This window comes from Podarcis erhardii (assembly GCF_964252035.2).
Source record: "Podarcis erhardii genome assembly, chromosome: 7".
NCBI classification, from domain to species: domain Eukaryota; kingdom Metazoa; phylum Chordata; class Lepidosauria; order Squamata; family Lacertidae; genus Podarcis; species Podarcis erhardii.
In genome coordinates, this window is record NC_138511.1 from 53376967 (window position 1) to 53403250 (window position 26284).

The following is a 26284-nucleotide window of genomic DNA, read 5'->3' on the forward strand; positions in this document are numbered from 1 at the left end:
GTCAGATGGGCCAACAGGCCAATCAGGGTGGGGGGAAGGCCAGGATTTGTAAATTGGTCCCGCCCCAAGCACTCCTCCCTGCTCTTTGCAGTGCCCTCCTGCTTTCTCTGCTCATTATGGGCATTGCTAATTGCTGGTTTGGGAACTGAGTGGGAATTTTGGGGAGAGTCCCTGATTGGCCTTGGAGCTCTTTATTTTGCCTACTCCATGTTTCTAGGAGTCCTGTTCTTGGAGTGGTATTTTTTATTGGTTTGATTGGCTTTCAATCCCAGCAGGAAAGACAAGTTAAGATCAGGTGGGGTAAGTACCTGAGTCAATTTTGGGTTTAGAGCATTCTTCATTCTGCTATGTTGCCTTGGCATTGAGTCCCTTTATGCCTGGCAAGAACACCAGGGTGAATGCCAACCCAGCAATACCACAGCAGGTTCACAAAGCTAAGGTTCTCATAGCAGGGAGCAAGAGTGTCTTCCAATTCTTTGCTGTGGGCTCACAGGTGGAGCCTGGAAATCCATCCCAGTGTGGGGAGGGAACCTGTCCCTCCCATCTTGGGGAACTTCCCTGTCCTTTCAGCTAAATACAGTGGTACCTCGGGTTACAGATGCTTCAGGTTACATACGCTTCAGGTTACAGATTCCGCTAACCCAGAAATAGTACCTTGGGTTAAGAACTTTGCTTCAGGATGAGAACAGAAATCGTGCTCCGGCGGCACGGCAGCAGCAGGAGGCCCCATTAGCTAAAGTGGTGCTTCAGGTTAAGAACAGTTTCAGGTTAAGAATGGACCTCTGCAACGAATTAAGTACTTAACCCAAGGTACCACTTTACATTTATTTGGCTGTTTTCAGATCCTATATGTTGCTATATTTGAACGAATACAACATTTTCTACCAGTTGTGGTTTCTGGAGATTTCTTTAAGGGTTTGCTGGCAATGTACCCTTGCAGGAGAACTACAGACTCCTATAAGAAATGTGAAATAATTCAAGGCAGTTGGAGGTGAGCCCACAGATTCTTAAACAGGTAAACAAAAATTATAGGAGAACTGGGAGGAGGGTCTTTTCCATGGCTGCTCCCAGACTTTAGAACTCCTAGAGAAATTAGACAGGCTCCCTCCTTGTTGTACTGCCACCGACTGGTGATGACTTTCTTGTTCCAACAGGCTTTCGGAAATTGAATGCTTTTAATGAAAGGGCTGGTGCTGTTTTTATTGTACTTATTTGTATGGTTTTAATATATTTCTATGTCTATATTTATATGTAGTTTTAATTCTATCGATGTTTAATTGTATTTTAATGATTGGGTTATTATTGTTATCTGTAAGCCACCTTGAGTCTCTGCCAGGGAAAAAGGTAGGGTATAAAAAAATATATTACAATAATAATGATTTTTTAATCCACACTCTGTGGCTTATTACCTGCCCCTCTGAATTGATGTCTCTGGATCACTGAGGGCTGCTGTGCCTTTGAATTGATACTAGCCTATATAACTAAGTTGACAGATAAAACATGATAGATACAGTAAATGCTTTTGCTGTAGCAGAATAGCAGAAGGGCAGGTTTTTTTACCTGCTTAGTTATACGGGCTAGGATTAATTCAAAAGCACAGATAGATCCAGAGGGACATCAAATTAATAGCGACAATGTGTGACTTCAAAAAGCTTCCATTTAATTGCTGAAGAATCTGTAGGTCTTCAGTCACCTCCATTTTCTTTTGCTTATTTCATCTTTCTTGTATGAGTGTGCAAGTCTTCTGCAAGGAGGCATCCAGAACACATCAGAAAAGCCTTTCCTGTCTAAGTGAATCTTGGAGCTCTAAGGAACACTTTTCCTTTCAATTTATTCTGACATAGATGACATATATAAAAATCCAGTTGCATTTGTGCAGCAAAAGCGAATTCAATTATCTATGCAGTGGCACATTTGCGGTTTGATACTGTATTTGTATTAAAGTGTAGGATGCTGTGGGGTTGATTCACTTCCAAGGGACAAGAATTCTGGAAGTGACAGGAGACTGAAAGCATGTGGCACCATCCACAGGTCTTCATGCACAGATCAAGGTGAAACGGTTGCGACAAACCAACCAGAATCTGGGGCTCTACCAAACTGACAGAGACTAGTTTGCAATCAGCATTATTTGTTTGTTTGTTTTGGTGTGAGGGAGTTGAATCACAGCCATTTTGTACCCAGAAAGTCCTGTTCTCATGTCTGAGGCACATTCTGGGAAAATTCAAAATGGTGGCCACCACAAAAATAGTTGCCTCCTATGCTACCCCCTAGGAGAGAGGTCATTATGGTAGGTTGTATTGGAAAATATACACACTTTTACAAAATAGGCATGAAAAAGGAGGAGAAGGAGAAGAAGAGACAGTATTGTCACAGTATATTGTCTACACTGAGGTCTCATCAACACTTCCGTTTGTCCCATGATTTCTAGGCATGGATTTGATAGGTTTTTGTTTTGTGCCACCACTTTCCTTGGCAAAACCCGCAGTTTACTTCTGAATTGGAACAAACCTTGACTGTTTGTTGTGATACAGCAGCAAGTTTTCCCAGAGAAAGTGGGGGGACAAAAGAGAAACTTCTCAAATCTGTGCCTAGGAATCACGGGGCAAATGGTTGTGTGGGCGAGCCCTGACTGGCAGTGGATGTCAGGTGAGCTACTTTCCCAGCCTTTACTGCAGATTGAACCTGGGATATTTTGTGTGCAAAGCCTGTGCCCTATCACTGAATGATGGCCCTTCATCTCTTTCATGGCTGAGTAGGGAATGCAATCGAGGTCTCCCTCGCTTACTCAGTCATTCGTTTATTAGTTTTATATATATATATATATAATATAATATAATATAATATAATATAATATAATATAATAATATAAATTTATATAGTGTTTCATTGTTTCCCAAAGCTGTTCACATCAAAAAAATATTTTTTAAAAAATGAGTGAAGCGGAGCGTTCTGCCATTGGGCATACAAAAAACAACAAGACTCACAAAGGAAAGGAGTGTGCAGGGAAAAGACGACACAGCGATTCTTCAAATAGCTCTTGTTTATTCACAGGCCAGAACAGAACTGAACTGAATGGTTCAGCCAGCCTGCTTATATAGAGTTCCACAAGAACACAACAGTAACCATTTTCTGTAACTATCCAGATCCCTGGATAGTTTCTTTCACTTTCAATCCTTATTTGCATATGTGGACCTGAGTGAAAACTATCTACAGTATCCCCCTGCTGGCCCAGGGTGAGAACTTCAGTACATAACAGTGGAGTCAGTTCTTCAAGGCTAGAGAACTGTGGTGAGCTAAAAGAGGGTCTTTATATGCAAGTTCAGGCAGGTGATTCTTTCCTATGGCGCTTTTGCTTCAAAAGCAATTGGTGGGTCTTGTTTCCCTGGTCAGTCTGTAGCTATCCAACCAACCCATCCGGGCTCTGATCCACTCGGCTCTGATTGGTTTGCTGCAGTCACCTGTGGGTTGAGCCCCAGCCAAGCCCTGATCAAATATGTGGACATTTAATGATGTGAAATATTGTAATATGATTTACACCAGGCTGGGCGACCGTGGGTGGATGAAACACAGTGACTCAATGGGATTTGTTCCACTGTGGTGAAGGCAAGGCAGCTTCTGTATCTCAATGCACAAAGGAGAAAGCATTGCTAATTTGCAATAAACATGGTCTCTACGTTTTCCACTTCAAAAGAACTGCTCAGATTCATCAAATATGTTGTCCTAAATCTGGAATGGTGAGTTTGCTGAAAAGCCCGGAGGGTGGGGGGGCGTGTTGTAAAAATGTCTGCTAATAATGAACTATTTGCTGCAGCTGGCAGGGAGGACAATGTGTCTATATCACACTCCAGCCATCCACTGAGCAGGATGTTAATATTTAATTTGGACTAAAATCCTGCTCAGTGAATCTGTTAGAGAGTTTCTCTACCTCATCCAAACTCCCTGTTTGCATTAAAGCTGAAGGTGCACTGCAAATGTTCTGTTCATTTTGTAACACTAGCTGGACCAAATGTTTGCATGTGAGGCAGACAGCAGAAAGAGATTGTTAGTTTCAGTTTCCCTCGGAGTCTAGATTTTTCAGTCTTAAAGTCAGTTCTGTAGCAATTTGAAAAATGATAATAATAAACTAAATCATGAAAATTCACCAGTGTTTTAGTGCAAAGCAGTATCTCCCAAAAGACTTCCGGTTAACTTGGCAACAGGTCAGGCAGCTTGCCCTGGAGCTCTGCAGATAACACAATTTTAATTGAGTATTAATGAGGTGTTTTTTTTAAATATCTTCCAATATACACTTTTTATATGCAGTTTTGATCTACAGAAATATTTTTACAAGCATTTTCCCCAACATAAAGCATTTTTGTATTTTTTTAATGTATGCATTTTAATGCACACTTCCTCCTAAATATCTGCATTTTTGTACATATTTTTGGTCATGCAACTGCATTACAAAATCTGCAGGAGTGTGAATTTTGAAGGATAGCTATGTTTTGGTTCCTGGATTGATTCAATAAGTACGAATTAGGTAGTTGCTTATTAAAATGCAAACAAAATCCAATTCCCCTGCCCCATCTGTAACTGAGGCCGCATAAAAATATGTATAAACAGGAGTTGGATAGCGCCTCTTAGCAATCCACACAGTAAGCAAATTCCACCTTCCTCCCTCTGGCCATCACAATGCCTTTACCGCAGTCCACACACACTTGCTTTCAAGTCTCCTCCTGATTCAGATGCAATTTCTAGTTCCACTAAGCTACCTGCTGCATAAAAAAAAGCAAACCAATCCTCGTATGTTTATGTGCTCAAAAGTTTTTTCACTGCATGACATTATTTTAAAACAAAATTTCCCCAAAATGGAATTATCATCATCATCATTCCTCCTCAGTATTATTTGATACATTCCAAAAACATAACAAATCAAATACAGCAAAAAGCATATTATAGTATATTTTAGAATCATAGAATTGTAGAGTTGGAAGGGAGTTAGGCCAACCCCCTGCAAGACTGGAATCTCAACTAAAGCATCCATGACAAGTATTAATTGCCAGAATTGATACTTCCATTGGCAGAGATAAAGCATAATTTTAGTGACTTAATCTCTGTCTCCTGTTTCCTAGTCTCCACTTTCCCTAGTTTGGTAACTACGATGTTTGACTTTTTTATGTATATGACTTTGTGGATCTGTTTATATGTTTGACTCGGCCTCTAAGTGAGCAGATATTAAGAGTAATGGTCAGTGTTCAGTGTTATTTAGAGGAGATTAATTGAAATCAGTGGGTCCAATCAAGTATGATGAACACTGGAAATAGCCCTGTGATAAAATAATGGCATTTTACAAACTAGGCCACTATAGATATTATAATAATGCAAATATTGTGGTTCATTATAAGATTAAATAAATAAAGCCAGCTCTGGGCATGTAACAAATTCACTCAGCAGTACAGTATTCAATACAGTGGTACCTCGGGTTACATACGCTTCAGGTTACAGACTCCGCTAACCCAGAAATAGTGCTTCAAGTTAAGAACTTTGCTTCAGGATAAGAACAGAAATCTTGCTCCGGTGGCGCAGTGGCAGCAGGAGGCCCCATTAGCTAAAGTGGTGCTTCAGGTTAAGAACAGTTTAAGGTTAAGTACAGACCTCCGGAATGAATTAAGTACTTAACCCGAGGTACCACTGTAAATGGATTCCAACTTGCCTAAAAAAATATCAGAGCTGGCACATTCCAGGTGGCATTTTAGCAATGGGCAGTGGGCAGCGGTGTCACTTTTGAACAGTAGCCAAGCTTGGCTGCCATCCATGGTGGCTGGCCATCATCTTAATTTGCCCAGGTCAAACACTCACCAGACCTAAACAGCTTAGCTTCAGTAGGGTTGCAACTTTATGCAACCTTAGACACTACCCTTTTCTGCTATGGACCATAACATCTCGGGGGAAAGTATTTTGCACCTGTGCAGAAACTTTTCTTACTGCACATACATCAAGTAGCAAACCACAAAGAAGCAAAGAACTGGAAGGTTGACAGTGACTTCCTGACAGAGAGTGAAAACGCAAAGGGAAGCAGAAGCCTGACACAACATTGATCGATCAAACAATGTTGCTGGAGATAGCCAAGTCTTGAGAACTTGTTGAGAGTCAGCAGCCTCCCCCTTTGATGATCTTGGCTTCGCCAAGCAGAATGGGCTGCATATAAATATAATCAGGCATGCACACGGAAAAATCCGTCAGAGAGACAGATCCTCAGGGAAAGCAAGGAGACAGATCTCTTGGCAGGAAGAGAAGAAGAGCTGGGCTTTCATTTCAGGCTCAGTGCTACACAGATCATGCACACCTGGTTCCTGCCCTAGAGGCCAGAGAACAAGGGGGTCTGGTGATGCCTCCTGGAATCTGGCATTGCCTTGTAGAAAGGGCCAGTTAACTGCCATGTAGTGGATTAAGGATAGATGGGTCTGTCAAGTTTGTTTTCTCTGCTTCTCAGTTTTTCAACCTTAAATTCAGTTATCCACATTTCCAAATCATAGAATCATAGAATCATAGAATCATAGAGTTGGAAGAGACCACAAGGGCCATCGAGTCCAACCCCCTGCCAAGCAGGAAACACCATCAGAGCACTCCTGACATATGGTTGTCAAGCCTCTGCTTAAAAACCTCCAAAGAAGGAGACTCCACCACACTCCTTGGCAGCAAATTCCACTGTCGAACAGCTCTTACTGTCAGGAAGCTCTTCCTAATGTTTAGGCGGAATCTTCTTTCTTGTAGTTTGGAACCATTGCTCCGTGTCCGCTTCTCTGGAGCAGCAGAAAACAACCTTTCTCCCTCCTCTACATAGCTATCATATCACCCCTTAACCTCCTCTTCTCCAGGCTAAACATGCCCAGCTCCCTTAGCCGTTCCTCATAAGGCATCGTTTCCAGGCCTTTGACCATTTTGGTTGCCCTCCTCTGGACACGTTCCAAATCAATCTGTGATTCCCCCCCCCCTTTTTAATTTTTTTTCATGAAGCTTCATGAGCATTTTAGTGCAAATTTCTCCTAGTAAACACATTTTTGTATGCAGTTTTGACTAATACACAGTTTTGCAAGCCATTTTAACTGACACAAAGCATTTTTTGGATGTTACATTTATGAACTAAGGCATTGTTATGCACATTGCCCCCATAACATTTTAACATTTGCATGCTTGTATGCCTCAGTTGGAGAACGGCATTACAAAATGTGAAGGAGTCCAAATTTTGAAGGACAACCATCTTTTAGTTTGTGTATTGATTCAAGAAATGTGGATTAAATTAAAGTACAGAATATAACAGGGATGAGTAAGAAGTTCAAGTTCTAAGGAATTAACCTTGAAACCTTGTGTATTTTGTGAAACTTAGAGGATATTGTCCATGATGTTGCTCAGTGTCCACTTTATTTGTTGAGTTTTGTTGCGAGAAGAATGCTACACCTTGCATGCTTCTTGCTGTTCAGTAGTGTTACTTTGCATTTTTCTTTATTTGTGTTGGCAACCAGGAAATTAAGAGCTGCATTTGTGGGTCAAATCTGAACGTTCTTTCTGCTTTTTTTGTTTTGTTGCGGCTTATAGCTAAACAAAATGACATATTACCTGCCTACCTCCTCCTCTGGCCCATCACATTGTTCTGCTATTCCAATGCTCCTTTTGCTCTGGGCTTGGCCAGTGTGTGCTAATGGCCCCTAAGTGCTGGCCAATGCTAAGGCCACTTGTCCGGGAGGGAGCTGAAGTGGCTTTAGATTTTGACCCAAGGAGGGACAGAAACAGCACTGCAGTGGGAAACACATGGGGTGCAGAGAGGCTCCAGAGTGCCCTCTATTCAGAAGTAAGTTCCATTGAGTTCACGGGAGCACTTACTACTAGGCACGTCTATATAGCAGGGGTGGGGGAACCTTTCTTCAGCAGGTGGGGGCCAGAGGCAGAAGTGAGTGGAGCAACAAATTTTACCTTTGTGCAGCGTGAATCAGACCTGTATATAGACACAAACACCTCCTTCCAAGCGAGAGGCATCAAGAACACATCCCAGTTAGGCAAAGGCACTTGTGGGGGTGAGCAGCAGGATTGGCTTTGGGCAGGACCAGATAAAGGAACCTGCAGGGCTGCATTTGGACCCTGGGCCAGAGGTCTCCCTGCCCCTGGCATATAGCTTTACAGCGTGAGATTACTTATTATTGAAGGCAAAGCAAGATGAATGTTGGAGCTGGCTGGCAAGATGCAGTCTTGGAGAGCTGGAGGCATGTCCATTTGTTTCAGTGGGGACTTATGGATTCAAACTGCCACTGTTTCTGCTGGCCTCCCTCATCTGCTTTACTTGTACTACTACCATCTCTAGAGCAGCTTTCCCCAACCTGGTGCCCCCTAGCTGTTTTGGGATTGCAACTCCCATTAGCCCCAGGCAGCATTACCAATGGTCAGGGATGATGGGAGCTGTAGCCCAAATCTTCTGGAATATACCAGATGGGAAAGGTCATTGCAGGGTGACTTTGTCGTCTTGATAGCAAGAACTAAATATGATGGAGGTATAAACAGCAAAAGCATCCCACATGGACACACATGTATCCTAAAAGCTGGAGGAAGTTACATAAAGATGGTGCATCTTCATGATTCTTTGGACAGAATGCAACACATAGCAATGTGGGACAGAACTATTTTGCACTTTGATAGGAGTCATACTTAATTTTTTTTTCCTTCTAAGGCTGCAGATTTCCACATTTACCTTTCTTAAAAGAAAACAACAGTTCATGAAGGAAATGTTCCTTGGGTGATGTTCATTCAGGCAGCTTGGGAGTTTTCCAGCAAGTTCAGTCTTCTTTTTCCTCCCCAGGTGTATGAAAGAGGAACCAATGTGGACCAGTTTGTGACCCGTTTCCTGCTGAAGGAGACAGCCAATCAGATTCAGTCCTTGCTCAGCTCGGTGGAAAGTGCCGTTGATGCTATTGATGAGCAAACCAGTCAGATAAGGTCAGGTCTTTTCATTTGTCCTATATTGAATTTAACCTGTTCAGCAGCCTGACTACTGTGTTCTGTCTACTGTTGTGCTCTTCACAAGATGATTGTTTTTGGTGCCCTCTTAAGACAAACATTCTACATGCTGTCTCTAGCAACGTAATACCTTAACCCCCGGGGGCCAGTTCCAGGTCTGAGGCCATCTGGAGAGGCCCAGCTTTGTGGGTGGAGTGGTGGTGTGTTCACCTGGTGGCAATGGCAACAGCAGACAGTAGCACTCTAATCAGTGCTAAGCAGCCAAAGGCTGCCATTTTAAGTTCCCACACTGCCCTGAGCTGATGGGATATTGTGGGAAATTAATATGGCAGCTCTCAGATCCTCAACCACTTGGTTCTGGGAAATATTTTGAAAGGAACCTTGGGACAGGCATAATTGGTGGGTCCTTTGAGCCCTGGTGCCTTAACTCTTCCACTCCTTGTGAGGAATTGTTCCTATTGGAGGGATTTCCCTCCCAGAGTTGTGCTGTCTTGTCAACAGAAGTTTCAGAAAATGGGGGAAGTTGCAGATTAGGGCAGAAACAGGAAAACCCCATGGCTTCTATTTCCCCCCCCCCCACCGCCCCCTTGAGTCTTTGCAAAAAGCTAGAAGCAGCAGGGAAAGCACCAAAATAAAAGGGTTACCATGAATCACAGCCTGGATTCAGCAACAAGAAGTTAAAATGTCACACAGCTCTACAGAGCTTGTTGACCAGAACCAAAAAATGGTTGCCATGGAAATGGGGGAAATCAGAAGCTCATATCAAGAGACCTCTGCACCCACCACCCGGTGTTCTGAATTAAAGAAAATAAACAGAAAGCTACAAAGTTCCAGCAGGCAGCTTGTCGGCGAAGATCTTTCCATTCATTGGGACCTTGTGGGAGAAGATTTCATCAAGATCCTAAACAGCAGCCCCGTATTGAACTCTCCCCCTGTATTGTATTTCTCTATAAATTCTAGTTGTTCTTTTTGCATATATGCGTATGAGTTGCAACATGCAAATTAGTGGCTCTGTGTGAACCAGCCTGACATGTGAATTGACATAGGTTGCATACACACCATACATTTAAAGCATGCGGCTTTCACCAAAGAATCCTGATTGGTTATGGTACAAGACAGACCAATAAGAACAACTGAAATTTCTAATCTGTGGGTGTCTCCCTAGTACACTTTGCCTTTAGATATTTAGGAGTCCAAGTCACCAAAACATCCAAATGAGACTTTTACTGCTAATTATTTCCATGTTTGCACAAGTGTAGCACACTGGAATTGCTTGACTCTGTCTTCTTTTGATAGGATCTCCTTGATAAAAATTATGGTTTTACCTAAATTCATCTACCTTGTGCTGTTCTCCCCACTGAAATTCCTATTCAACGTTTTAAATGGAAACTTTCATTTTAAATGAAACATGCCCATGTACCGCTAAGATTCTCAGTTATATTTTTTAAAAACCAATGGAAGGAGCATAGGGTATTCCCTTTTTGAAACTGTATGATGAGGCTTACCAGCTCAGGCACTTACTATCCTATATTAATGACTCAAGTGACAAACTCTGGAAATGAGTAGAGCATTCTTAATTACAACAGTCTAATCCACACTGCATTTCATTTATTGAAAAAGAAGCAAATAAAAGTCTGCAGATGCAGTGCAACATATTGAAAATGATCCTGAAGATTTGGAAATGCAGAAAGCAAGCCTGAATGCTCACCATCTCTCTGTTAATTCCAATACACGAATACCCTACATTTTATTTAAAAATCAGAGTAAGTGTGAGTGAACGAAAAGAAAAAAATATGGATACTGTAAATTTTGTGACTATTACATAAGTTCTAAACCAATTCCCAGGGACACATAGAGGAACCACCTTCAAAAACACAACACAGACTTGGTTGATGTGGTATCAGGTCAACTTCCACAGGGTGCTAGGGAACCTACACAAGTCAAAAATTTATGTCTCAGTAGTTTAAGGTGCTGAGCTACAGTTCCCAGGAATTTGGGGGGGGGGAGAGAGAGAGATGCCTGTTAAGGTGGTATCAGAGTGCTTTGAATACATGGTGTGGATCTGATTTCCTGGTTCTGAAAATACGTCTTACAGGTGTGCCTTAAATATCTACTTAGCGCTATTAAGTTCAGTGAAGTTTACTGCCTGGTTAGAGGGCAGAGGATTGCAGCATTAAAATATATTTCCCTCTCCTTTCCCAGCCACAGGGGGAAATGATTTCTGTGGACACTGAGAGCAGGGGACGATTAATCGGGGGGGGGGGATGCATATGGCAAAGGGGTTAAGCACCAGCTCACCTCTGCTGCTTCTCTGGTTAAATTTACTATCTCCAGCAGTTGCATTTCAGTTGCAAAACTCTAGACTAGTTTGGCCTTGAGGATCAGATTGGGAGAGGATCTGCAGGAAACAATAATACTTTCCCACTCTAGCTTCACTGCTATCATCAGGGTTGGAACACCAAGTTCTGCTATGATGACACCACTTTTTTAATAACCAGAAAACTTAAAGAGAAGTACCTGTTATGGGTGGGGGGTGTTCCATTAGGTTAACTTTTGAAATGACAGATGTGAGTGTAAGAAAGAACCTGTGAAGAACCCTGCTGGATCAGACCAATGGCCAATCTAGTCTAGCACCCTTTTTTCACAATCACCAATCAGATGCCCCTGGGAAGTCTACAAGATGGTGATGAATGAAAGGCCCCTGCCCTCCCATTGTTCCCCAGTTACTCGTATTCAGATGCCTACTGCCTCTGACCCTGGAGGTAAGTAGACAGCCATCCTGGCCACTGGCTATTGATAGCCTTATCCTCCATGTGTTTGCCTGATTGTTCAGCCCGGACACTGAGATCCAGCACCAAGGGCCTTCTGGTGGTTCCTGCATTTCGAGAAGTAAGGTTAAAGGGAATGAGACAGAGGGCCTTCTTGGTAGTGGCACCCACCCTGTGGAACACCCTCCCTTCAGATGTAAAGGAAATAAGCAGCTATCTTCTTTTTAAAAGACATCTGAAGGCAGCCCTGTTTAGGGAATTTTTTAATATTTAATGCTGTACAGTGGTGCCTCGCAAGACGAAATTAATTCGTTCCGCAAGTTTTTTCTTCTTGCGAGTTTTTCATCTTGCGAAGCACGGTTTCCCATAGGAATGCATTGAAAATCAATCAATGCGTTCCTATGGAGACCATCCGGGGACAGAGGGGAAGCGCCGCGCGCCTTCCCCTCTGTCCCCGGACCTGTTTAAAGCAAGGGGCGGCGGGGAGAAGATTGCTTCTCCCCGTTGCCTGCCCTGCAATCTCCGCAATCTCCCCTCTGTCCCCGGACCTGTTTTAAAGCAAGGGAAGGGGCGCGCGCACCTTCCCCTCTGTCCCCTCTTTTGAAGCAAGGGGCGGAGGGGAGAAGATCGCTTCTCCCCGTTGCCACCCCTTGGTTCAAAAGAGGTCCGGGGACAGAGGGGAAGGCGCGCGCCTTCCCCTCTGTCCCCGGAGATTGCGGGGCTGGCAACGGGGAGAAGCGATCTTCTCCCCGCCGCCCCTTGCTTCAAAAGAGGTCCATGGATCCCCGGAGCTTGCGGGGCAAGCTTTGTTTTGCAAAGCAAGCCCATAGGGAGATGTGTCTTGCAAAGCGGCTAAGAAAACAAAAAACTCCTTCGTCTAGCGAGTTTTTCGTCTTCCGAGGCGTTCGTCTTGCGGGGCACCACTGTATTGTTTTTAACACTTGATTGGGAGCCGCCCAGAGTGGCTGGGGAAACTCAGCCAGATGGGCGGGGTATAAATAATAAATTATTATTATATTCTAAAGTCTTCTAAGTTCATGGTCATCGCATTTTGTGGAAGGCAAATTCCAGGGTGAAAGGCTGTAGTTCAGTGGCAGCAAATCTGCTTGAAATGTAGAATCTCCCAAGATTCAATGCCATGCAGCTCCAGGTAGGACTGGAAATGTCCCTTGCCTGAAACCCTGGAGAGCCACTGCCAGTCAGTGTAGACTAGGGTTTCCCAAACTTGGGTCTCCAGCTGTTTTTGGACTACAACTCCCATCATCCCTAGCTAGCAGGGATTATGGGAATTGTAGTCCAAAAACAGCTGAAGACCCAAGTTTGGGAAACCCTGGTGTAGACAGTTCTGAGCCACATGGACCCAGTGGTCAATATAGGACAACTTCCTGTGTTTCTATGTGCCATGTGAGAGGATGCAGCAAAGAGAGGCAGTCTGAGTAGTAAAAAGCCGCGCTCATGTTCATGTCTTTCAGTCGCCAGCTTGACTTCCTGCTTCCTCTTCTTCCTCTGCAAGATGCTGGAGTCAGGAGTGTTTCTGGAGCTTCTCCTCCTTTTCTGTTCTCACTCTGCTTCTGCCGCTTTTGATTTATTTTGCATCAGTCTCTGGTATATTCAGCAGCCTCAACGCCAATGTATATTCATGAGAATTACTTAACAGAGCAGAATGGATCTCCCTGCATTGCAGGTGGATATGATGCATCAAGTCTCTTTTCTCTGAGTATGGCCATCACTTTGGTGCTGCAGTTTCATTTTTAGCAAGTGTGCTATTATCAAGTCTACCCCCCCCCCCCAAAAAAAATGGGGCAGGGTGTCTGCCTACAAAGCTTGGACAAGCAATATCCAAGCAAGCTGTTTTTCTGCCTGTGTGTATTTGGCAGTGTTTTGGGGACAGGGGACACACAGACCTCAGGAAGAGGCAGTGCACTGCCCAAGTAATTTGGTGATGAGGACAATCTGCAGTTACCTCCAGACTCTCAGCATTTGGGGGGAGGGATTCAAGTGCAAGAAGGAAATTTTAGGCTTGCCCAATTAAAGCGGATTAAAGTGCTCTGTTGCTGTGGGTACAACAAATCTGCTTTTCTATTTTTTAAAAAAAAAAACTGACTTGTGGTTAAAAAAGTGACAGGTAAATGCACTGAAAACCATAGGACAAATGAATGATTAATAGGGAGGTATAAAAACACTGCTCAAGTAAATCAGGATGAATGGAAGATTGACATACAACTTTCCCGCAAACTAATCAGAGCAACTTCTCCGTAAAGACTGGGCATAGTCTGACCTTCACATAACTTTTGTACAAGCAAATCATGATGAATGTTGAATTAAAAGGTGATCTAAAGGAGATGTAGGAGTGAATGAGTCAGGTAACAAGAAAAGCAACCCTGTGGTACCTGCTGAGTGACTGCTGTGCTGGATCATGATGAAGCCATGTAGTAGCCAAACTACACGATGCAGACAAGGCATAGGTGTCCCACTTTTCCAAAATGTTGTGGCCCTTTCCCTAAAGAAAAAAGTCCTTTACACCCATCAGATTGGTCTGCCAGGCCAGTGGAATAAATAGGAGCTGTGCATATGTGTTCAGGTTAGAGGTCACCAACATGGTGCTGTTGGAACCAGTTCCCATGAGCCCTGACCAGCATGGACAGTGGTGAAGGAGGATGAGTTTGGAGGGTACCACGTTGGCTATACCTGATGTAAGTGCTCATTTTGAATTGGGTTTGATGCTAAATATAGATGCAAAGCAGCCTGGTATGCTGCATTTTGGGACCTGTGTTGATTCTTTCTAGACAGTCACACCTGTGCTTGTGGCCTCTATGTTGTATTTCATGCTGAATAGCATTGCCCTTGCTGAAGGATTCAGAGCAGTAGCTTAAAACTGCTTCACTCTAGCGCATGGCCTAGATGGAGGCTGGACGGTGGATTCTATTGACACCTGACCTCCAGCTGCTGCTCTCGGGTTAAGTGATCAAAGGGAGGTTTAGAATTCACATCAATTACTTCTATTTTATGGTTCAGGCAGCCTTACCCCCCACCCCCCACCCCAGACCTAATTTATTATAATGCAGGACCTCAATGCAGCCCTCCACACCTCTCTGTCAGCCTCTCAGAACTCTCTCTCAGTCACACCCCATCTCCCCAGGCCTGCTCTGCACTCTCCTGTGAGTCTTTTGACCAGGCTGAAATCTGTCCTTGGAACTCTGAAAAGGCTTCCTGCTTGCCTGGGTGGAGGATAGAGAAGGGTGGGGTGGGGTGGGGGTGTATAGAAGCAAGCCTACTATAAAAGGTAAAGGTACCCCCTGACTGTTAGGTCCAGTCAGAGATGACTCTGGGGTTGCGGCGCTCATCTCACTTTATTGGCCAAGGGAGCTGGCATTCATCCGCAGACAGCTTCCGGGTCATGTGGCCAGCATGACTAAGCCGCTTCTGGCAAACCAGAGCAGCGCACGGAAACGCCATTTACCTTCCCACTGGAGCGGTACCTATTTATCTACTTGCACTTGACTTGCTTTCGAACTGTTAGGTGGGCAAGAGCTGGGACTGAACAACGGGAGCTCACCCCATTGCGGGGATTCGAACTGCCAACCTTCCGATCGGCAAGCTCTAGGCTCTGTGGTTTAGACCACAGTGCCACCCGCATCCCATGCCTACTATAGAAGGAAGTAAAAATTACCACTCACTTTTGCTTCAGGTCCTGCCCTCCACAGGGATGTGCCCTCCCCCGAAGGTTGTGTGGAAGCCATTTTGACCCTCAGACTAAAAGAAGTCCACTCCTGTTAGTATATTACAGCAGAACTGCATGGATAAAGGGTCTGGAAACCAAGTCTTATGAGGAATGGTTCAGAGACTTGGGTGTGTTCAGCCTGGAGAAGAGTGAGAAGTGATAGGATAGCCATCTTCAAATATCTGAAGAGCTGTCACGTGGAAGCTTGTTTTCTTCTGCTCTGAAGGGTGGCACCTATGAGTCTATGCATGGCTACCTATCCATTTCCTGGGTGCTGCCTTTAACCTATTAAACTAGAAAGCTCTGGGTTGCTGGTATGTTTTTCCCACCCCAATGTGAGCTGGTGTTTTAAGCTTTATTTATTGATTTGTCAAATGCTGGTGGTTGTTAAAATGTCACAGGTTTTTACATTTGCTTCTAAGGTAGCTTGAGATTGTCCTGCATTAGGAGACAAAGGGCTTGTTCACAATTCCGCTTTGTCCGAAGCCTAGAAAGCACCAGTCTGAGCAGTTTTCAGTTTGCTCCATTAGGAAAACCCACTCTGCCACTGAATCGGAACAAATGCTGATCCATGGAAAACCAGTCCCCCCCCCCCCCCCGGAAAGCTGTGAGACAAGTGGAAGTGTGGAAGAGCCCTAAGAGAGCAATTGTAATAATGATTTTATTCTACACAGCTGTGATATTTTCTTATGAGTTGTTGGTTTAGAAATACCCATAAATAAAGTATAAATCATGTTTCTGCTCAGAATTCAGTTCAACCGGGCTTACTCCCAAGTAAGTTGGGTTATGATTGCAGTGACAACTTTTTTTTTTAAGGTGTGTTTGTGTGTGTGATGTGGCCTGGCTTTAGATGCCAAGCTTTCTTCTGTTTGAAAGTAAATATATGTTTAATACATTGGCAGAGTTGTCCTGAGCAGGTGCCAGATCAGCAGAAGAGGAAACAATCAAGCAGCAATTAGTCCTTGGATGGAGCAGCTAAAGATTTATTTCTCTGCTCATGGGCCTCCAGATGAAATAATCAATGACTGCTTGCTTTCCACTTGCATTCTATGAAACTCTGAATAAACAAGATAGAAGCAGATGATTGCTTATGGAGGAGTGGGCTTTCCTGCAGAGTCCCTGGGGTAGCTGCCAAGAGACCCACATCCCCCCCCCCCAACATGCTGCTTTTATATACCAAATAAAGCACTGTTATTTCTGAGCATCAGGCGTATCAGCTGGAGTGAGTGGCTGCACTGTTATGAAATATCCTCTCAGTACCATTATAACCATCCTTTTACCTATCCCCCCGCCCACTCTTCCATTTCTTATTTTTTAGCTTATCCCACAGACACCTTTTTTTAACCTTTCCTACATCTTTCCAATCTTCCACAGTTGTCAAGGGTACCAACTTATCTCGGTGATGAGAGTAGACAGGAAATTGTTCCCTTGGCAATTAACAGTACCGACCGGCAGGTTATGTACCCGCTAGCAGATTGCCTCAAAGCCGCTGCAAACTTGAAACAAAACATAATTCAGTATCTGCGAGGCCTGCCCATGTGAAGATGTGCACCTCTCATCAATATGATAAGTAAACAAGAATAAGCAAGAAAGGCTTATCCTTGTCCTCCATATTGATAAAATCCTGTCAATGGCAACTAGCCATGATGGCTATGTTCTGTCTCCACTGTGGAGAGCAGTGTGCCTCTGAATATCAGTTGCCAGGAGTCACAAGGGTGGAGAGGGATGCTGTGCTTGGGTCCTGCTTGCAGGCTTCCCACAGAAATCTAGTCGACCAATGTAAGAACAGGATGCTACTGGATTAGATGGGAATTTAGTCCAATCCAGCAGGGCTCTTCCTATGTTCTTCATGTATACAGTGGTATCTTGGGTTACAGATGCTTCAGGTTACAGATGCTTCAGGTTACAGACTCCGCTAACCCAGAAATAGTACCTCGGGTTAAGAACTTTGCTTCAGGATGAGAACAGAAATTGTGCGGCAGCGGCACAGCGGCAGTGGGAGGCCCCATTAGCTTAAGTGGTACCTCAGGTTAAGAACCATTTCAAGTTAAGAACAGACCTCCAGAATGAATTAAGTTCTTAACCTGAGGTACCACTGTATTGGTTAGGAGAAGCCAATGTGGTACCCTCTCAATCTTGTTAGACCTTGAATCCCTGACCATTGGGCATGCTAGGTGGATGTCGATGGGAGTTGGAGGGCACCATTTTGGCTACTCTGTGCTAAATTATCCAGGTAGGGATTTGATCATCTGGCCCTAACCTCTTGATGCAGGCTGTTTATTCAGACTATTTACAACCCATCCTCTCTCAGAACAAATGACATGGGAAAGTATAAAGCACCAAAAAGAAAAAAAGAAAAAAAAGCCAAACCTAAACCTAAAACTAAACTAACCATATACTGTGAAATGAACCATCAAATAAATAAAGTAACTAAAAATAACAGAGTAAATGAAACACTAATCAACTTGCAAAACTTAAATGGCCTGAGCAAATCAGTCTTAACCTGGCCCAAAACAGTCAACAGCCAGTGTGGCATAATGGTTAGAGCATTGGGTTATGACCTGGGAGAGCAGGGTTTGAATCCCCACTCAGCCGTGAAGCTCACAGGGAGACTTTGAGCCAGTCACTTTCTCTTAGCCTAACCCACCTCACAGGGTTGTTGTGAGGAAAATGTGAAACACATACACCACTTTGAGCTCCTTGGAGGAAAAGGTGGTATATTGATGCAATAAATAAAGGAATAAGATAACAAAGTCTGGAAGAGGAGGGCATTCCATAGACGGGGGTGCAATCTTCTCTCAGTGGTAAGGTGTATTGTGCATTGGCTGAAATAACATACAGGTATGTATTATGTCATGGGAAATGCTTTGTGAAAATGGTATATATTAGGTAAAGTTGTTTACAAAAATGTGTCTGTTAAGAGAAACTTGCACTCAAATGTTTGTGAATTTTCATGAGTTTTAAAAATAAATTTGCAAACTGATGTGGAAATGTGGAGAACTCAATTTAAAATGGGGGTAAAAATGAGAAATGGAAAGAATTGGTGGCCCAGTTGCTGTGCTACTGATGCATTTCATTACTACATCACCATTAAAATTTGTATACTGCCTTATACCCATAGATCTCAGTGCGGTTCACAACATGAAAAGCTATTTATTATCTAAAAGGGGGAAAATGTGTTCTTTTGTGTTAATCTATTTCTTTCCTCCAATTGCAGACAGTTCCACAGTAAATCTGGCCACGGTGTCATGGACACCTGGTACGACAACCCTGTGCCTAATTATCCTCCCAACAACAGAATTGTAACCAAAGAACGCAGGAAAAGCTTCCAGACTGGTGAGTGTTGCTACAGATGCTGGGAAGCCAGCCTTGAGTAGGTTGGTGGGTTGCATGACCATCAATGAAAATTAATCAATGGGAGCTAAGTAGTGCTTTTTTTCTATAAAAAAATGTTTAGGGGTATTCTTTGCAACCACAATCTGAATTCAAGCTGTGAAGGAAGACTCCAGAGGGGCCCTAGAATGTGTTCCTGATTATTCCTTGGACACTCCTGCCCACCTGTCAAACATTGCTCACAGAGGCCAGTTCTGTTTTAGGAGAAGAGCCTAGAGCCCTGTGGCAGGGCCTGATATGGGGAACCTGCAGTCCCTATAGCCTATAGCCATTGGGCTATAGTTCCCATCATCCCTGACCACTGGCCATGTTGGCTGGTGGGGTGGGACTGATGAGAGCTGGTGTCACTCTGGAAGGCCACAGCCCCTGTCCCTGGCACAGACAGCACTGTGTTAGATGGTACAATGATCTGACCTTGGTATAAGGCAATTTTGTGTATGCCAAGGGAGATATACGAGGTCAGCTATTCAGCCAAGGAAGACTGCCAAATGCTGTGAAACCTTTTTGTGTTGTTGTCCCTCCTGGCAAATGCTACTTTTTTCTGTTGCAGCCTGGTCCAGAATGTCTGCAATCTCTTGCCCGATGTCCTTTTCTTGCCCCATAACTACCTTTCTTTCTGCAGCCTCTTCAGACACCAAGGAGGAAGGCTTGGAAGCTCAGATCAACAGGTTAGCAGAGTTGATTGGGAGGCTGGAAAACAAGGTAAGGAGGACCTTGTGTTTTAAAAAATCTATTTTGACAGTGTCATCATGACGAAAACAACATTGTGGTTCCATCAGTTTTATTAGACACTCGTAACAATACCACTCTGACATTAAAGTACACCAGACTGATCAGCCTTGTGATTCAACACTGCACCTGATATCATCTCCAAGAGCTCTGGCTGGATGGCTGCTAGACAGTGGGAGGCGCCAACAGAATCCAGGTTCCCAACACCAGGTACAGGTAAATGTTAACTCACCAACAGCTGATGAGGAGGTTTGGACCCTAAAGATCAAAGTCTCTGTCTCTCTAACCTCAAATCTCAGCTGGTGTTGAACCACACAACCTGGAGGACACATTTGGGAGAGGCATGTCCCTCCTACTTTCCCCAACCAGGTTTTAGTGACACAAACAAGGTCAGCAATAGCACCCAAAAATCTGACAGGACCTTAGGTTTGGTCCCCAGGTAATAAGGTTGGAAGATGGACTAGATGAAGAGTAGGCTTTCCTTTTTGCCCTGCACCTCTGTTGTACCAGTGGTCACTGTAAGATTTATAAATTCAGTTTATCTCACCATAGTGGGATGAATTTTGCCCATGCTCAGTCTGCTGCCCAGGGACTAACTGTTGATGGAGAGCTTGAAGTATTCCCCCCACTTCCTTAGAGTTCTTTTTCTTTAAAGCAGATTTGGGCCAGACTGACTTTCAAAGAGAAAGCTCCTCTAGCAACCCATCTCTGAAAAATAGGACACTTGACCGCCCTGCTTGTTGACAAGCTAAGTACTGAGTAGGAACTCATGGAATGGAAATGGAGCATAGTGGAAACCTCAGAGTAAATAATGCATAACGCAACAGAAGCATATCACCCTTGAATTCTTAAAGTGAGAGGTGAACAGGAAGACCCAAATGTGATACAAAACAGCAAACTAGGACTAAAAGCTGTGAAAATGAGAGAGAGAGAGAGAGAGAGAGAGAGAGAGAGAGAGAGAGAATGAGAATGGTTTTCATCTTTTTACGGGGTGGGGCAAGAATGAGCATTTTTTGTCAATCACCTTTTTGATGTTATTTTTTACGTTTTGTATTCTGGATTCTGTGCTCTGTATGCTTTTACAATTTTAAGTAGCTTTGATGAATGAAAAGCAAATGGTCATGATGAGGTAGAGATGCTCCGAAAATTCAGTTCTCCCAAATTTCTCCCTGGTGATTGTGTACTTTGAAATTTCCAGGGGAGTAGGGGAACGGATAGGAAATTGAGTGGAAGGGAGGGGGTGGAATATTGTGGAATATCCATGCTTCAATATTTTGTTGCAGGTTCCACTTCTTAAACCAGAATTTAAGATGGGTAAAACACTAGGCAGAGTGAACTGGAGAAGCAATTGGGGATCATAACTGGGGAAATCCTTCCTTCCATGCTGTAATGTGAAGATGGGGGGAGGGAGGCAGGGATGATGAGGTAGACGTAGGAACATTTGCCTAGGCAGGTGCATGTTTGTGGCTCACAAGTGCAGTGGAAATAACTCAAATCAGACAGCAGTGTTGGGTGAAATCAGGCCACAACTTCATTAGCTAAACAGCAGGTAAGCAGGGCTGGCATGGCAGTAGAGCGAGGATCAATTTCTTCTTCCACTCAGCCCTTCCTGGTGGAATGGTATTCTGCTTAGAGTTTGGAAGCACCCAACCTCCACCCCCCATGGGAGTTGCCCAGTGATGAACCTTGGCATGCTGCTGCTATCCTATTTAATGCAGTGGGGCTTACTCTCAGGTAAGTGGGGTTCGGACGGCACCATAACTTATCTTAGAATCCATAGTATATTATTTGCAGCCCTCAGTATTTTAATACATGCATTCACTTGGGCCATGTCTTGAAGCCATGTTTTATGGATGGTGCAGCAATAAAACTGCTAGCACATTTGCAAAGCTAAGCAGGGTCTGGTATAGTTTCAAACTGGATGGGGGACCACATGTCAAGATTCCTGCATTGAAGAGGGTTGGACTAGATGACCCTCAGGGTCACTTCTAAAGCTACAATTATATGATTCTATGAAGTCCTTCAAATTCAGAGCTGTGCAGCTGGATCTGACTGGTGGGCCAGCTAGTTATGTCCCCCACCCCCGCAGGCAAAGTTTGACAGGTCCAATCACCCCACCCCACGTCACAATCATAGGCAATCATAGGCATAGCCTACAAAGTGCTGGGATCGCCAGGTCTAACAAAGCACTGTGCACACGGGCTTTGCAAGGCCTGATGTTCAGCTGATGGTTGGGTTTTGTGAACAGTGCTTTGCAGGTGCCATTGATCAGCAGTGCCTGCAAGCTCACTTTTGGCTGAGTTTCATCTCCACCTACCCCATCAGTTGGTTGTTGGATGAAAGCACTGTGCAAAATTGCGCTCTTAATTGGGGGTTTTGAAGATGTCTCCAGAAGCCCAGGTCAAAGCACTGTCTTGCCCTGCACTTTGAAAGGGGCTTTATAGACACCACAGAGCAGCTGATTTGCAGTGCCCGCAAGCATCTTTTCTGCTGAGCTCCATCCCCTCCTGCTGCACCCCTGCTATCATGCATCACATCCTGTGTAGGGCAGGTGGGTGTGACCTTTTGGGTGTAATGAAGGCAGCAGGCTAGAGGTCTTCCCTGCTGTTCTAAGTTTTCCTTATGAATTCTAACGCTGGTACCTGGATTTGCTTGCTGCCAACAGGAGCAAAGGACGTGGATTTTGTTCCAGAAATAATTCATAGAAATGTACACACATTCTAAAGCTCACAAATATGGACTGGTATTCACACACACACACACACTGTTACCTTGACAACCAGCTTCTAAAAATGTGGCCAAGATGATCATTATTTTATAGAGGTGCCCCTCTCCCTGGGTTGTTATGACAACACAAAAGAATAACTGTGAGGTCTCCAGTATATGACTCTTCCAAAGGAGTCTCTGTAACAAGCAGGCAATACTTGCACTTAGTGGAGTTTGGAGATCCCTGGCCTAGCTGGTTATCCAGGAAGCCACCCCAGCATAGCCACACAAGGGATTTAAGGGTGCTTCAGCCCTAGACACTTGCTGACTGTTCTGCTCCTGCAAGGTGCTCCAGAAGTTACCAACTAAGGGCTGAAGTCGGAGGACCCTGGGGCTTGGCAGAGCAAGGAGAACCTTGTCTCTTTGTGACTGCACTTTAGTGAAAAATGCAAAAAAATAATATAAATTTAATTAATAAGCAATACAAAACAATTATCTAACTACATTGTAGAAAGAGTTAAGGACAAAAATCTTCATGCTGCATATAGAGCAAATCAGTGAAAAATAGTAAAAATAAATTCTTCCTTAACTTATTTTACAGTAACATGTAATCAGTCACAGTTCCTTCTGTCTCCCATTATCCAGTCTAATTGTTAACATTTGACATTTGACATTTGCTCCTCCATCTTTCCTGGCTTCCTTTTCTTTTCTTTTTTTGCATACATGATCCTTGCTAAAGTGAAGATAGACAATACTTGGTGACAGATATTCTTAGATCTCCTTGAATTGTTCACATTGTTCAACAGACATAGCAATAGTCAGCCTGAAACCCCAGAGAGCTGCTGGCCGTCAGAGCAGACAGAACTGAGCTACAGTGCAGAATCTGGAGAAATGTAAATTTCAGAGGATTACAGCGTTTCAGTTGAAATATTGTATCAGAAACTATGGATCATATTAAAATCCAAACCAAACTGAATTTCCATGCTCCCCCATCCCAATCCCTAGCTACTCATCCGCAACCCTCCCTGCTCACGGGGAGACTGGCCCTGTCCGTGGCTAACCTTTCCTGCAGCATTTCCTATAGCTTAGGGAATTTGGATCGGAAAACATGCCAGCCTTCTTCCTTCTCACATTAACAATTCATGGGGAGGAGGGAGAATTTCCCTTCCTCTGATGCACATCACACAGCAAAGGCGTTTAATCTATCTCAGGCGTTTAATCTATCTCAACACCACAGGAGAAATACGAACCCTTACAGGAGCCACTAATTAAGAAGTGGACTCAGGTTATGCAGTAGCATGGCACATTTGGGGTCGATGTGTGTGAGAGCAAGCAGGGATTTTTGGGTTGTTGTTTTTCAAAAACAGGAATATGAGGTGGTGTTTTTTAAGCATAGTGGTATAGTTTTGGTTGCCTCGCCCCCAAAAGGATATTGTAAAGTTGGAAAAGGTTTAGAAAAGGGCAACCAAGGAGATGAAGCAACTCCTCTGAGAGAAGAAGTTGTAGTATATGGGATGTTTTACTTTACAGAAAAGGCAAGTAAGAAGCAACACGATAGACGTTTATAGAATTATATGTAGGCTGGAGAAGATGGATAGGCAAGTTTTTCTCCCTCTGTCATAACACTGGATCCACTCCCATCGTTTTGCCTGGACACTGAAGTCCAGCACTGAGGGCCTTCTGGTGGCTCCCTCCCTGTGAGAAGTGAGGTTACCAGGAAGCAGGCAGAGGGCCTTCTCGGTGGTGGCGCCTGCCCTGTGGAACGCCCTCCCACCAGATGTCAAGGAAATAAACAAGTATCTGACTTTTAGAAGACATCTGAAGGCAGCCCTGTTTAGGGAAGTTTTTCATGTTTGATGTTTTATCGTATTTTTAATGTTACATTGGGAGCTGCCCAGAGTGGCTGGGGAAACCCAGCCAGATGGACATCCTTAAACTATGGTACTCATTCCTCAGTTTGATTGTTTTAAAAGAGGGTTAGACAAATTCATGGAAGATTATGCTATCAGCGGCTACTGGCCACAATGGCTATATTCTGTCTCCAATGTCAGAGGCTTTATGCCTATGAGTACCAGTTGCTAGGAATCACAGGTGGGCAGAGTGCTGTTGAGCTCAACTCCAGCTTGTTATGTTTCCCTCAAGCATCTGGTTGGAGCAGTATGGTGGGCTGGCTGGGCCACTGGCCTGTTCCAGCAGGCTTGCCTTGTGAAGCATCAAAAGACTGGGTGGAACTTCTGAAGTTTGGTCAGTTTAATTGTGCCCTAAGATTCTTTTACTTGTGAAACTGTTTATTGCTAGACTGGGGTATCTGTGACCCTCTAGATGCTGCTAGGCTACACTCCCATTGCCCCTGCCCACTGGCCATGCTGGCTGGGGCTGATGGGAACTGGAGTCAAACAACCTCTGGAAGGCCACAGGTGCGTGGTTTCATTTTTGTTTGATATGTTCCTGTGTATTTTGGTGAACATATTGTTAATTGATGCAGATGTTATTTTCTAATGCTTTGTTCTTGCTTTGAGCTCAACTTTGTTTATGGAAAAGCGATATATACACATTGAATCAAATCAGAGTGAAATGTTCGCTAATTGTAGCAAGTGGGGAATTTGCATGTGTGTGTGAATCACACAGATTAAAGAGGAAGCAGAACTTTCCGTCTCTGCGTTTCAGCTGAGGCTTAGCCCATAAATACAGCAAAATGAAGTGGTAAAGTCCTACACTGGCAGAGTGGTCTGTGCCATTTCAGACTGCATGGGGAATGGAGAAAAAGCACAGAGCCTCGGTCCTAGATGACACTGATTGCTGCAATGGGTATCAAATAAATAAACTTCAGTCGCAATGTCTTGGTGAATTCTGATTAGATACTTTGTGTATGAAATATGATCTGTTCTACCTAGGACTTGGGGGAGAAATTTGACTTAGTTTGCCTTTTAATGAGAAACTACATAATTCACACTTTTCAAATTGACTTGTTATCTGAAACACACTTATCCTTCAAAGCTCAGTTCTCTGAATTTTGTGTTTTCCAAGCAAACCTTGTGTATGAAAATGCACATAATTGGGTGGAAGTATTCTGAAAAGGCATATATTGCTTAAAATAACTATAATGTACATGCATTATATAAGAGAAATACAGAAAGTTTGTATTTTAGTCAAAACTGCATACAAAAAAAATGTGTCTGTTAGGCAAAATTAGCACAATCGTGACCAATTGTCATAGGGATTTTTGTTTTGTGTTTTTTTAAAATCAAATTGCTGCAGAAATGTGGAGAACTGAATCTAATAGAGAAAAGATGAGGCACCTAGAAAAACAAAATAGATAGATTAGCCCATCTCTACCACACTGGCTCATGCAATGGGTGTCATACAGAACAATCCTGAGCTGCAATGTCTTTTGGTGAATTCTGGTTAACTAGTTTGTATATGAAATAAGCTCTGTTCCATGTGAACTCCTATGTCACACAGCTGCTAATGGGGGCTTTTGCTGATTTTTGTTGTTTCTGGCAGGTGTTTTCACTACTAAAGCTTCTAACCTTTCTAAAAATTGTTTCCCCCACTACAGACTCTTTGGTTTGACCTGCATCAGCGACTGTCAGACAGTGAAAACACAGCTTGCACAGTGAGTACTCAAAAAAGTTCCTGTCTCTCTTCAGGAAATAAAATACATTTACATATGCAAATCACCAGAATGGGGAGGGGCGTTTGCCCCCACCCCTTCATCTTAGACCTCCATCTGCTGCAAATATGACTCGAAAGGTCATTTCTTCTTTATGCAAGCCAGGAGGAAGGCCTAATGAGCTTTCCCCTCCTGTGGAATCCTAGGTTGTCCAACACATGCTGTCCCCTCTTATATCAACATGAAACACCATCTCAGCCATATGGTCCATTCGCTGTTTTTGCAACCCCTCGAAGAAAGGAAGCAGGTCCCAACTTCCTTAAAACTGGAGGAGAGACTTGTTTTCTTTAACACAATTTGTATACCACT

The 26284-nt window shown here is 43.7% G+C and overlaps 1 protein-coding gene across 1 annotated transcript in view; it reads left to right on the forward strand.

The window, feature by feature from the left end:
- Positions 1 to 26284, forward strand: part of NECAB2 (N-terminal EF-hand calcium binding protein 2) — a 141719-nt gene that overhangs the window by 103826 nt on the left and 11609 nt on the right. Inside the window, exons 6-9 of the mRNA XM_081871600.1 lie at positions 8828 to 8964; positions 18692 to 18810; positions 19490 to 19569; positions 25862 to 25918. Of these exons, the coding sequence (XP_081727726.1) occupies positions 8828 to 8964; positions 18692 to 18810; positions 19490 to 19569; positions 25862 to 25918 (393 nt within the window). The remainder of the gene's footprint in view (positions 1 to 8827; positions 8965 to 18691; positions 18811 to 19489; positions 19570 to 25861; positions 25919 to 26284) is intronic.